The sequence below is a fragment of the Apostichopus japonicus genome, chromosome 14 (genome assembly GCF_037975245.1).
Source record: "Apostichopus japonicus isolate 1M-3 chromosome 14, ASM3797524v1, whole genome shotgun sequence".
In the NCBI taxonomy this organism is placed as follows: domain Eukaryota; kingdom Metazoa; phylum Echinodermata; class Holothuroidea; order Aspidochirotida; family Stichopodidae; genus Apostichopus; species Apostichopus japonicus.
Genome location: NC_092574.1, coordinates 16,509,502 through 16,521,689, shown reverse-complemented (window position 1 = coordinate 16,521,689; position 12,188 = coordinate 16,509,502). Strand labels below are relative to the sequence as shown.

The 12,188-nt window shown below is 35.1% G+C and overlaps 1 protein-coding gene across 1 annotated transcript in view; it reads left to right on the top strand.

The window, feature by feature from the left end:
• LOC139979648 (protein diaphanous homolog 2-like) overlaps positions 1-12,188 on the top strand; it is a 70,547-nt gene that overhangs the window by 38,072 nt on the left and 20,287 nt on the right. Inside the window, exons 8-15 of the mRNA XM_071990657.1 lie at positions 2,296-2,331; positions 5,739-5,857; positions 7,207-7,323; positions 7,667-7,785; positions 9,330-9,394; positions 10,119-10,223; positions 10,563-10,925; positions 12,060-12,171. Coding sequence (XP_071846758.1) covers positions 2,296-2,331; positions 5,739-5,857; positions 7,207-7,323; positions 7,667-7,785; positions 9,330-9,394; positions 10,119-10,223; positions 10,563-10,925; positions 12,060-12,171 — 1,036 coding nt within the window. The remainder of the gene's footprint in view (positions 1-2,295; positions 2,332-5,738; positions 5,858-7,206; positions 7,324-7,666; positions 7,786-9,329; positions 9,395-10,118; positions 10,224-10,562; positions 10,926-12,059; positions 12,172-12,188) is intronic.

Below are 12,188 nucleotides of genomic sequence, written 5' to 3'. Positions count from 1 at the left end.
TGACTGATCATTAATTAGGGAAGCCAGGTCAGCGTACGATTGCAACAAGTTTTAACGACCTCACACAAAAGATCATTAAAACAATAAACACAGCGAAGGTTATTTGCCTAACTTACATATGTGGTTACTGGTTAATAAAGGGATGTATACCTCTTTTTCTCCCAATATAGAATTGCAAGATTTTCTATAGAATTTTTTTTTTTTAAATGGTTTTTTGGTTTGTTCTCGATGCAAGAGGGAAAGATTTAAATGACTGTACAACTATCCATCATTGAAATATGTTACTTAGAATGAAAGGGATACCAATTTGGAAGACTATACATTAACCAGGGAAGCTGATTTACTTGAATTACAAAACGTATAAGGCAATCAGAATTAAGATCAAAACGGAAAGAACAAAGCCATTCTTAGAGTTTATCTCAGAGTTTATTAGGGATGCTTTATGAAGCAAACTCATAGTTTGTGAAATGCTTTCTTTGGAAAGAAAAAACATGTTAGACTAATGGCAGAGGGAAGTTTAGAAAATTTCTTAAAATACATTTCTTGGATGTGAAACTTGTTCTGATCATAGAGTTCTACTAGGTTCAGATGTGACGTAGTATGCTCTGACTTTTAACAGCTTATCAATAGGACAAATTCCTCAGCTATCCCCTAGCCTGGATGGTTTCTCAAATTTATATCAGTGGTCACATCTGTGGTAGGCAGTATCCCTTCCAAACTCCTGTATGCACACACTCACACACACACACACAAAACAAATTGCTGCTTCAAATTCCCACAGCAGACCAGCATTGAACAAATGTGAGAAATACATAGCATGGCAGATTATTTCCTAATCAGCCAGGCTGCAATGTAGCTGCAGCCCCCTCAGCACCTGACACGTCTGTTAATAGTTGGGTTAATAGTTGGGTTAATAGTTGGGTTAATAGTTGGGTTAACAGTTGGGTTAATAGTTGGGTTTAGTTCAATTCTAAGAAAGATTCAGGGTTTTTTATTGGAATCATTGCCATCATTGGACCATCATTAGTTGCGCAAGTTTGAATTTGTCATGTCATTATCACCTGACATACATACATACACATTTGCATGAAAAGACATAGACATTGTACTGTACAACCCTGGTATTCAAAATTGTGTTTTGCCACCCTTATTTAGGGTCTCCCAAACTTTTTTTGGAGGATTTTTTACAGAAAATTTTGAAAGAGAATTGAAGTTGCCATATATTTGTGGTAAAAGTAGAAATACCTTGAACACTAATTTGCTTCAAAAGTTGCTCCAAATATAACATCATTTTGCAACTAAGCGCCCTTAAGTCATATGAAAATTTCACAGAGGGGAGGAGGGCAAGGGGGGCCTAACCCCCTCCCTGTAAAGCCCTTCCTCAGGTCACAGCAGCCAAGATAATGAAGTTCAAAGTTGGGGTTACCAAGCAAGCAAGAAAGTTTGAATACCAGGGTTTTACATGAATGTAAACATGCAAAAGGTGGCTTCATAACATGATTTCCAAGGGATTAGAGGGGAAGATCTCTAGAGTAGACCTGTTATGTTTGCAATAGTGTTCATATTCTGCTGACTAGATATAGTTAACCTTTGTTAACATCTTACATTTCGTAGTTTTAATACATTTCACTGCAAAACCATTTCACAATACCGTGGGAATATATCTGGAGTGGGGGGTGGTGCAGGGGTAGGGTGCAGGGGAGGGGTGTAGAGGCAGGGTGAGGTCAAAGGAGAGATACTTTGTGAGTTAAAGCTGTGAGGTTTGGGGGAGGGGACTTATTACCTGCAATGTTATATAATATCATTCCAATGATTAAATTATAAAATATGAAGCAGAGATCAGAATTGTATTCTAACCAAATTACTCTGAAGTATATTATATATATATTATCAAAATGAGTTTCCGTCAGATTTCTTGCGATATCCATTTCCCAAAGTTGCCTTATTAAAAAACGATTTATAACGGCATGGACTAATATGTAAAAGATGCTAACAATCACTAGTATCATAATCACAAATTTGCCTCTGCCGTGATAAAAGAAAGCAATATTATTAAAGAATTTAACCAATTTTTGTAAGGGAATCAGTCTAATCAAGAAAGGTTAACCAAGCATTTTGTAATGATTCCCTTTTGGCATTAGCATAAGGCTGAATCCTGACCATTCAAAAATAGTTTTTCATATTTTTTTTTTACAAAATGAACTCATTTGTGTTGATAGTTTCATCCTCCATATTTATAACTTTGATGAAGTTGAAGGTTTCAACTCAAATTTCACTTTCCTGTATTTTCCAAAGTTTTTTAAACTTAACACAGAAGTGCCATTTTACAAGGTAACTTTACAACTATTTATTAATTTGTCAAAAATATATAACCCATTCATGCAAATGGAAAAAAAGTCACAGAAACTATAAAGGGATGGCTAACTGTGATAGCAATCTATTTTATTTTGATTATTATTTTTTGTTTTTCTCATTGAGGCACTTTAAGCACTTAACAATCATACTTAATATAGCATTTTGTGTGAATGCTATGATTTATGAAGTTATGTAGTGTATTACAATACATTTGCAAATATAATCTGCTGCATAATGTACTTATGCTATTTGGCATAATGTATAGCAAAGCTAATTTAACTCTACTTTATATTATTTTGCTACAAATCCCCCTCCCTCCCCTCCCCCCTCCCATTGTCAGGTTGGTTTTTTTTGTCTGAGCTAACTTCTTTGCAAATCTCATTCATATTTCTGTTCAGTTCTTGTACTGTGACATGCTCATCATCCTTGAAGCAATATTTACCATTTCGCTTGGATTGCAAAATACATAGTGTCGCCCCTCATCACAGGCTATTAAAAGCAAGCAAAGGATTAAAAATACCTTAAGTGTGTCCCCCCTTTCTACCCCCCCCCAAATGCATAGCTATTCAAGTAGGGGTTTTGTGCTAATTTGTATAACAATTTTGTCAAACCCAATAAATATTTTTCAAAATAAGGTGTCACAAAGGATTTTTTGCCTCCAAAACTAATTCTATAAGCGGTTTCTACCAAGCCAAATTTTGTGGGATTTTGGTCAAACAGAGACAAATTTATCAGACTATCAGTAGTTATATGTGTAAAGCTCATCTTCGGATATGGATGACAGAAAATAACCCGGTACTAAGTTCTTGTTTTAAATTTGTTAATGCACTGTGTGTACATAAGAAACAGAATCTCTTGTGCAGGATTGTAGAATTTCAGGTGGAAAAAGATTATAGACTCTGAAGCCAAAGTTTGCATTTGGTAGGAATTTTGCCAATCTTAACTAATGGATTAAAAATAAATATATATATATATATATATATATTCAACGTTTTCATTATTGAAATATTTTCCCATTATTAATGGTCTAGTTTGAGGTTACACAGTTAGGTGTTAGCATATTTCTATACAAAATGCAAATTTTACACTTAATAGCGAGGATGTCTTTAAAGTCCAACCTAGAAAGAGATGTTTTGGAATGAAAAAAAAAAAACCTTTCTGCTTGTTTGACTATATATATTGCAATCCACAGGTCTATCAACTTCAGTAAAAAAAATGTTTTGTTTGATAAAATCAATCATTTAAGTCCTGGGAATTAATTTATCAACAGATGGGAGAGTTATCTTTGAAATAACATACACTCTAATTTTATTATTTAGAGAAGGAAATGTATTGTCGTTAATAGTGAAAGGGAAGATCGTGTGTCTGCTATGATATCTATGTTTTTACATGTCACAGATGTCAGAAAGGGATATATACCTTTTATGCTCCATAAAAAAATTTAAAAAAAACACTAGTCAAACCTATTCCCAGTGCATGTGTACTTAACATTTAATGCTTTCCGTTACTGTAGTCAGCAATGCTATATTGTATAGTATTGTGTAGTAATAAAAACGGGCACATCCATCTTTTTAAGCTTTTCATACATTAAAAAAAAAAAAAAAATCATTGCATGTGTTCACTTTCCATACAGTGGATCTTTCTGTTTTGACTATTTTAATGTAGCTTGTTGAACTGCTTAAAACTTGGAGGGGATATTTTTAACTTTGACTAGCATGTTTTATAATACATTTAACAGCATGATTGCATAGTGAAAAAAAGATTTAAAAAATGTACCTACGAAAGTACCATTAGTTGCCAGCTTCATTTGCCATAGTTTAGTGAATAGTAGTAGAAATTAGTAGTAGAAATTATTAGTAGAAATAAGCGATATAGAAAATTATAAATGTCAAATATTTGGAACGGACAATTTTGTCAACATGGTTGTTTATTATTGCACCTCAAATCATCTCAAGTGGATATTGAGTTTGGGAGATTGTTAAGTTTAACCAGGCTTTTATAAAGAAAAATGTTTCATGATTAATCCAGAGTTAATAACATTGTCCGCAGAATGTACAGTATGCATTCATTTCGATATCACGCTTTGCTTTCTTCTTCATTGATGGTTTATAGAGTAGTTACCGTTTCAGTTTCCGCATTGCGGAGAGTATGCGTAGTAGTGCATGTACTCAGAAATTAAACACATTTGATTGGTAGACAACACGGAGCATTATTATAATGAGATTACAAAATTGAATGTAAAGAGGTTGCAAATGAAGGGTTGGAGTCTCTCTTGATTTCTATTGTCATAAACTTGTATATATATATATATATATATAAAAATATATATATATATGAGTATTATTTTTTTTTATTTTCTTTTTAAAACTTTTCAGAAAGGATGAATCTGTTGCCATTACACATAAATGTGTAAAGCTTACCATACGATTCAAGCTTTGTGTGTTTTAATGTAAACAATAACAAAAATTTACAAGAAAGCGTTAAAATTGAGCATTTTAACTAATTTTTATTTTCTTTGTTTGCTCATCTGGTGGTAAATTTCAGTCTTAAATAATTTAAGAGATGTTTTAACACCACTGGCTTTGTATTACAACAGTGCAAAGTCATCTGTTGTGTAGATATTTATAATTTTATATATATATATATATATATATATATATATATATATATATATATATATATATATATATAGATATATATACAGATATATATAAATGGAATGTTAAGATCAACTTTTGTAAAAGTGGTTATAAAGCCCTTTTATTCCTAGAAAGAAAGACAGAGAAAAAGAGACGTGACGATGAAAGGAAATTGCCGTATCCAGTCATTGAAAAACGCAATTGAGAGAATTTTGCTGTCCCGTGAATATTTTTAACACTACATCTTCGTCTAGAGGGTGACACAGTTATATTTTTGTGGTGATATAAAGAAATAATATAAAAAAATATGTATTTTCCTTTTCTTTTTTTAAGAAATAATATCCATTTACAATGAGATCCAGCTTTAAAGTCCCTCCTACTTGTAGAAGGATTCATTGTTGAAAGGTCCTCCAATTGATGGAAGGATTCAATTTTGAAACGATTAAGAACAACATAAACACGCACACAAACAAACAAATAGAAACCCATTGTTTTACAGTACAGTGGACAAATTATCTCTAAATCTGTTTCCATACAATGGTTTTAAAGGATAAACCTCTCAGATACAGTTCATGTATTTTGTTCAAGAATAAGTTTGGAAATTAAACATGAAACACTGATAATGAATGACCAATCCGTCCAAGTTTATACTTAAATGTGTAATGGGACGGAAGGTATTTCAGTATCAATACACACTTTTTTCTTCTTTTTTTTTTTACTGATCTCAATCTTTTTGATTTACAGGAACTCCAAGATATTGAAATCGAGGAGTTTAAAATCCAGATAGGAGTCTTTGAAGACTATAGGGAAGATGACGCCGAAGAATTTCAACAGAGATTTGACGGCCTTAAAATTGAGATGGAATATCCTTTGCTTGTTAAAAATATAAATTCTGTTGTTTGAAGCTACAGGGTTCATAGAAAGCATGGATCCAAAATGTCCTCCAGAATATGTTATGATGGCAATGGTAACCATATCAAACAGTATACAAATGAAGAAGAGCAACAACTTAGGCCCTCTAGAAACAAAAAAGAAATGTTAATCACTAGTACACACTAGTGCTATGTACACACTAGGGCTATGTACACACTAGGGCTATGCACACACTAGGGCTATGCACACACTAGGGCTATGTACACACTAGGGCTATGTACACACTAGGGCTATGTACACACTAGGGCTATGTACGCACTGGTAGTAAACGGCATGATCAAGCGAGAGTTTAAACGGAGATAATATAGTCAAGAGTCAGGTCTAACCTCTATCAATGAAAGATCAGACGAGAGTTTTGGAGATGTGAGAATGCTTTCGTTTTAACGTGTAAAATACTGTTCTGTTGATAAGGCTGGGCCGGAGTGGGTATAGGCTGGGCCGGAGTGGGTATAGGCTGGACCGGAGTGGGTATAGGCTGGGCCGGAGTGGGTATAAGGTGGCAGTTATCAATGTAAGATTGAGAGTAAGTGGTGTAACAGTACAGCACTCACGCTCTCCAGGCAATGAGTCATTTCTGTTAGAGCGATTTCTATAGAGCTACCTTGCACATTTGGAATACTGACTTTCTTCTGAACTACTGACCTTCAGGAAAGATCATTTTGGTAGTACTGTGCTAGTAGCTACCAAACTTTGATACAAAAAATACCATGTAATGTCTAATTTGTAACAATACACACCCCACATGGAATTATTGTTATAATTCAAATTTTATATAGAAGTTTTTATTCTTTTGCAGTTTCTGAATACTTTCCCCTGCACATTTGGAATACTGACTTTCTTCTGAACTACTGACCTTCAGGAAAGATCATTTTGGTAGTACTGTGCGAGTAGCTACCAAACTTTGATACAAAAAATACCATGTAATGTCTAATTTGTAACAATACACACCCCACATGGAATTATTGTTATAATTCAAATTTTATATAGAAGTTTTTATTCTTTTGCAGTTTCTGAATACTTTCCCCTGCAAAATACTATCATGGTCCCTGTGTAAATAAAAAGAACTGTCTTACAACTGTGGACTTATAATAAGCCATTTGACCATTTTGCATAGTATTTTTGCCATGCAATTCTGGATAAATTATTCCCTGCGTGGACCTTTCAACATTTCCAGTAATCAATGTGGATGATGTTATGATGTTAATTTTGATCATTTTGGTTCTTCTGCCAGCCTCAGATGTTCCATTCTAGTATTTTTTTTCCTTAACGTTTACCTTACTGATCCTGAATCCTGTTTTAGTGTCCTTCATCAGATTCACACTGACACCCCATCAGAGAAAGACTTTCTCTCGATTTTGCAACATTTGTTACTTGTACGAGAGGACGTCTATGCCAGGTAATGGACCTCGAATAATATTCACCAAAACATTGCTACATCCTCTCAGATGTTTCTGCAAGATCACCCATAGTAAAAATCAAGAAAAAGAAATTGATAATAAGATAAAGTTTGATTAATAAATTATGAAAAATTATGAAAAATTATTTAAAACTTGGAAAAGTAAAGATTGCTTTGTCAGAATGATGATCATTCTCTGAGAAAAAGCTTGAAGTACGACTAGATAGTACAAATAGTACAGCATGGCACCTTTGGGGGGAGGGGGGAGGGGGGCAGAGGTGATTGTTTTGTAGAATCAGGAAAACAGTTTCATATCTCTCTATTTGTCTCGATTCTCTTGCAGACCCCAGTACTTCAAGTTAATCGAAGAATGCGTTAGTCAGATTGTCCTCCATAAAGCGGGTATCGATCCAGACTTTAGGAAACACGAGAGGTTTAACATCGTTGTAGAGCCGCTTATAGGTAAGTGCCTCTATCTATATACACGTCACATTCAACGGTTATATCTTTATGAGATGATGGATAACATTAATGTCAGCAGAGGGGGCGACCAGGTTGACAGTGGAACCGATGCCATCATTATTAGGTCATGTTCATAGCTTCAATACTCCATTCAGCATTTGCAAAACCCTTCTCCATTCCAGGAAATGAACATTGTAATAAATAAAGAAAAAACATCAACAATTGATGCACGTGTGGCTTGATGATGTCATAGTTAGACTTAATGATGTCATAGTTAGGCTTGATCAAGTCTTCATCATTGTGTGTGTGTGCGTTTGTTATGTATTCTGACCGAGGACTTGAACAAAAGAATTCCAGGTCCTCGGTTGTGATTTCTAAAGAATCACCACGTCCTCGGAAGAATTCTATTGTATGGGGTATTGTTAAGGTTAGGGTACGTGGATTTGAACAATGGAAAATACAATGGGGTCCTCGGTCTGAATGTAATACAAACATGTATGTGTGTGTGTGTGTGTGGATGCTCATTAAATTTGTGATATCTGCAAAATGGAACAAGATTTTCTTTGGTTGTTTGGGAAAGTTGTTGATGACAGTTGTATCACTTAGACCAATGATGGTGGTTGGGTTTGTGACTCCTTGGCTGGGGAGGGTGAGAGGGGGAGGGGTGTTGTTCATGACAATAATCACTTTCACATGGACCAATGATGATGGTTGGAATTGTATCTCCTTGGCTGTGGAGGTGGGGAGGGGGAGGGGTGTTGTTCATGACAGTTATCTCTTTCACATGGACCAGTGATGATGGTTGGGATTTTATCTCCTTGGCTGTTGAGGTGGGGAGGGTTGGGAGGGTGGGGGGTGAGTTGTTCATGACAGTTATCTCTTTCACATGGACCAATGATGATGGTTGGGATTGTATCTCCTTTATTACAAAATAAATAATAATTAGTTGTACATGAAAAGAGAAGTAGATGAAGAGAAATCCCCCTCCTCAACCCCTTAAGAAAAATGATATTTACAAATATTAAATCTAACATAACATAGATTTACTCTTAAACTGCAAGTCATTTACCAACCATTCTTCTGATCAAATGTTTTTTACCATGAAACAATATACTTCTAAAGCAAATATACAAAGAATCTTAATTTTTAGCAACTGAGATTGATTTCAAAAAGAAGATATAATTCAAGGACTCTTTTTTGAGTACTGTCTTTTTAGTTTGCAGCCTTTAACCTTTGTTCATTATTAAACTGAGTAAAGCTATGTCTAGCTATGTACAACCTTTTTTCAGCAAGTTGAATACATTGAGAGCTCTGCTAGTGGAAAAAGTTGCAGATCTTGTGAAAAATTGGAATATACTTTCTATTTGACTGTAATAATGACATACAACACAACTACTAGAATCAACTCTGTATTTATGAATTCTAGAAATTGTCTTCTCCATTTGTAAAGAAGTCTCTTAAAGTTTAATAAAACATTCTTACTTTTTATTTTGAAAGTTGATTTAACAAAGTGATGTTTTATTTTATTTTTTTATTTTCAACAGAGAGCATGATTGATAAATCCAAGTTTGAAATCATGGAAGTGAAGGCAAAGAGAATGGAAAGGGAGGTGTGTTTGAAAACAAATCAATTTTTTAAAATTTTTCTTTCATATTTTTTTAATATAAATATCCTTGTGACCGAGTACTTCATTGAGAGTCATGAGTTGAAATAGTTGTCTCATTTTGAGAAAATGAAACATTATGAAGAGAGGGAGAGGGAGAGAGCATAAATAAAACAAAAATTGGCAGATTAAATAACAATAAAGACATAGTAAACGTATGAAGTATTGTCCTCATTGATATATTCACTTACCTGCATTCACATTACTATTGCACTCTCATTCAACATCTTCTAGGATGCCCCCTTTTTTGTTGTAGGCCTCCCTTACATGATCAATGGGCTATAAAACATTTTGTTAAGGGAATTCCAAAGATGACAATGTATATTGAAGGCAGTATGATTACGGCTGCGATTGAAACGCCAGCGACTTTTGTAACACTTTGAGGAATATATATTTTTTTTTTCTCCAAAACTGCTTTATAAAATTAGTACTAACTTATTCCCTGCTATTTTTTTTTTTTTAAAGTCTCACATTCTTTGTAAATGACAAGAATTTTTTTGGGTATGTGCATCTAATCCAGTTGTTGTGATGAAGGCCAGGCCTTTCATGAAAACCTTGTAATGTCTTTGTTTGTTTGTATACCGGTGTTCCCAAAGTAAATTAGGATGTAGTTAATGGGTTATTTAATCTGTAATTTTTGGTTTCAAAAATTTAATACCTTTCGTTTCAGCTTGAGCTTGAGTTGACGCTTAGACAAGAAGCGGATGTGAAACTGGAACAAGCCAACAAAAAGATTCGAGAATACGAAAGTAAAGTCAAAGAAATGGATGAGAAAGTAAGTGAAAATAATGACAGAAAAACCGGCCTTAGTTTTCAGCATATCAGTCGATCAGCATTGTGCAGAATCAAGTTGTAAGGCCATTCACCTTCACGAACATCGAAAACTTGGTGGAGACGGTCAAGTTGAGTCCGGTGTTGATCAGTCAGGCATCATGCTTAACATACCTTCCTATGTACAGACATATGTCAAATGTTATTTTCTCTTAACTTGTAATGTATATGAGTGTTGTTTTACATGTTTGGTGTTATTTGCGATAAATATTAATAAACCCTCAGGACGATTCTTGTAATATGTGTGTGCTTTTCATGTTCTTATTTTTGTCCCTTTTTGCAGCTCAGCAAAGCCCAAGCAGGATTTGATGTTTCTCCTTTCAAACCACCTGATGTCAGTCCTGCACCACCTCCCCCGCCTCCACTACCTGGAGGAGCGGCTCCACCACCTCCCCCTCCACCTCCTCCTCCTCCTCCTGGAGGTGGTCCCCCTCCACCTCCTCCTCCACCTCCACCAGGTGGTGGTCCACCCCCTCCTCCACCACCTCCTGGTGGTGGCCCACCTCCCCCACCACCTCCAGGTGGTGGACCCCCTCCTCCTCCTGGAGGCAAGGTGACACCAAAGGGTTCTTCACTACCTTTTGGAATGAAAAAAAAGAAGAAGTATGTCCCTGCCACACCAACAAAGAGAGTTGCTTGGAGCAAGGTGGGTTGTTTGTGTGGGCTCTCAAGACTGCCTTATTAATCCAAAAAAAATTGGTTTTAAATATTAATTTTGACATTGTTGTGTTTAGAACGAAATATAATCAGGAAAAGCCAATACTGGTAAAACTATCACATTCTATTGCACCTATTGAAGCAATGGCAAAATGGCTTTTGCTGAAATAAAGCATCTTTTATTTTTCCCATTAGTGATGAGTCATACAATACAAGATTGTACCCTATGGTCAGTCTATGACAACAAGTTTAACAATCTCCCTGGTTTGTAGGTTTTTAGCATTGGCTTTACCCTTGATTGTATCATAGAGATCAGTTTAAACTTGATTAATTCCCATAAGATAGTCCTTGCAAGAGACTTGAACGGCATACAAGATACGAGACAAACACGGGTAGTGTCAAAAAACAAAGCAAGAAACAGCCAAAAATGATCTTCTCCATCAAGTATTTAGCAGCAAAGTCCAAATGCTTCATCTGTGAATGAACACAGCTGTGGCCATGTGCAGGGCTTAAAAATATCTAGTGCTTTTTGTGCCAGAAGTTGGCTAAGTAGCAACTCGAAAGGCTTATCAAAGCACAACCAGTTTGCTGCTTGAAACATATTGTTTCACTACTGGTGCAATGAATTTACCCCATGAAAAGTACATTTATATATATATTTATACATATTTATATATATATTAGGTTTTCCAAAAAGATGTTAAGACTCGTGAGCATTTGGCACAAGTCACAATTAAGACATATCTCCAGAGAAGCCCAAAAATTGTGGTGTTTTTTTTTGGGGGGGGGGGGAGTGGGTGGAGGCTCCCTATGAGGCAAAATTTTATATTTCAAGCCCTGGTTTATGTGACCCACCACACTAAATTTAAGTCCATCAATCAATTATTTTTGCAAGAGAATGATATCAGCGAAAACTCTCTATCAAATGTAATTCTGTTTTAAAGATTATTTGACAAAGTTTCATTATATGAACAGCTTTCACTTCAACTTGCTCCCCACACTCTATGACGTTTTCATGTATCAAGTTTTGTTTCACATTAAATAATACGTGTGCAGGTTTACTCGTTTTGTAAACTGTTAATAGCAAAAATCATTTCCTGCTGTTTGTTTTTCTTCTTTTTAGATTCATGCCAAAAAGTTAAAGAAGAATTCCTTTTGGGTAAAAGTTCAAGAAGAGCAGCTTGAGAATGATGATGTCCTCAAGCATCTGACCGAGACATTTGCGTCCAAGCCAGGTGATTCTCCATCAAGT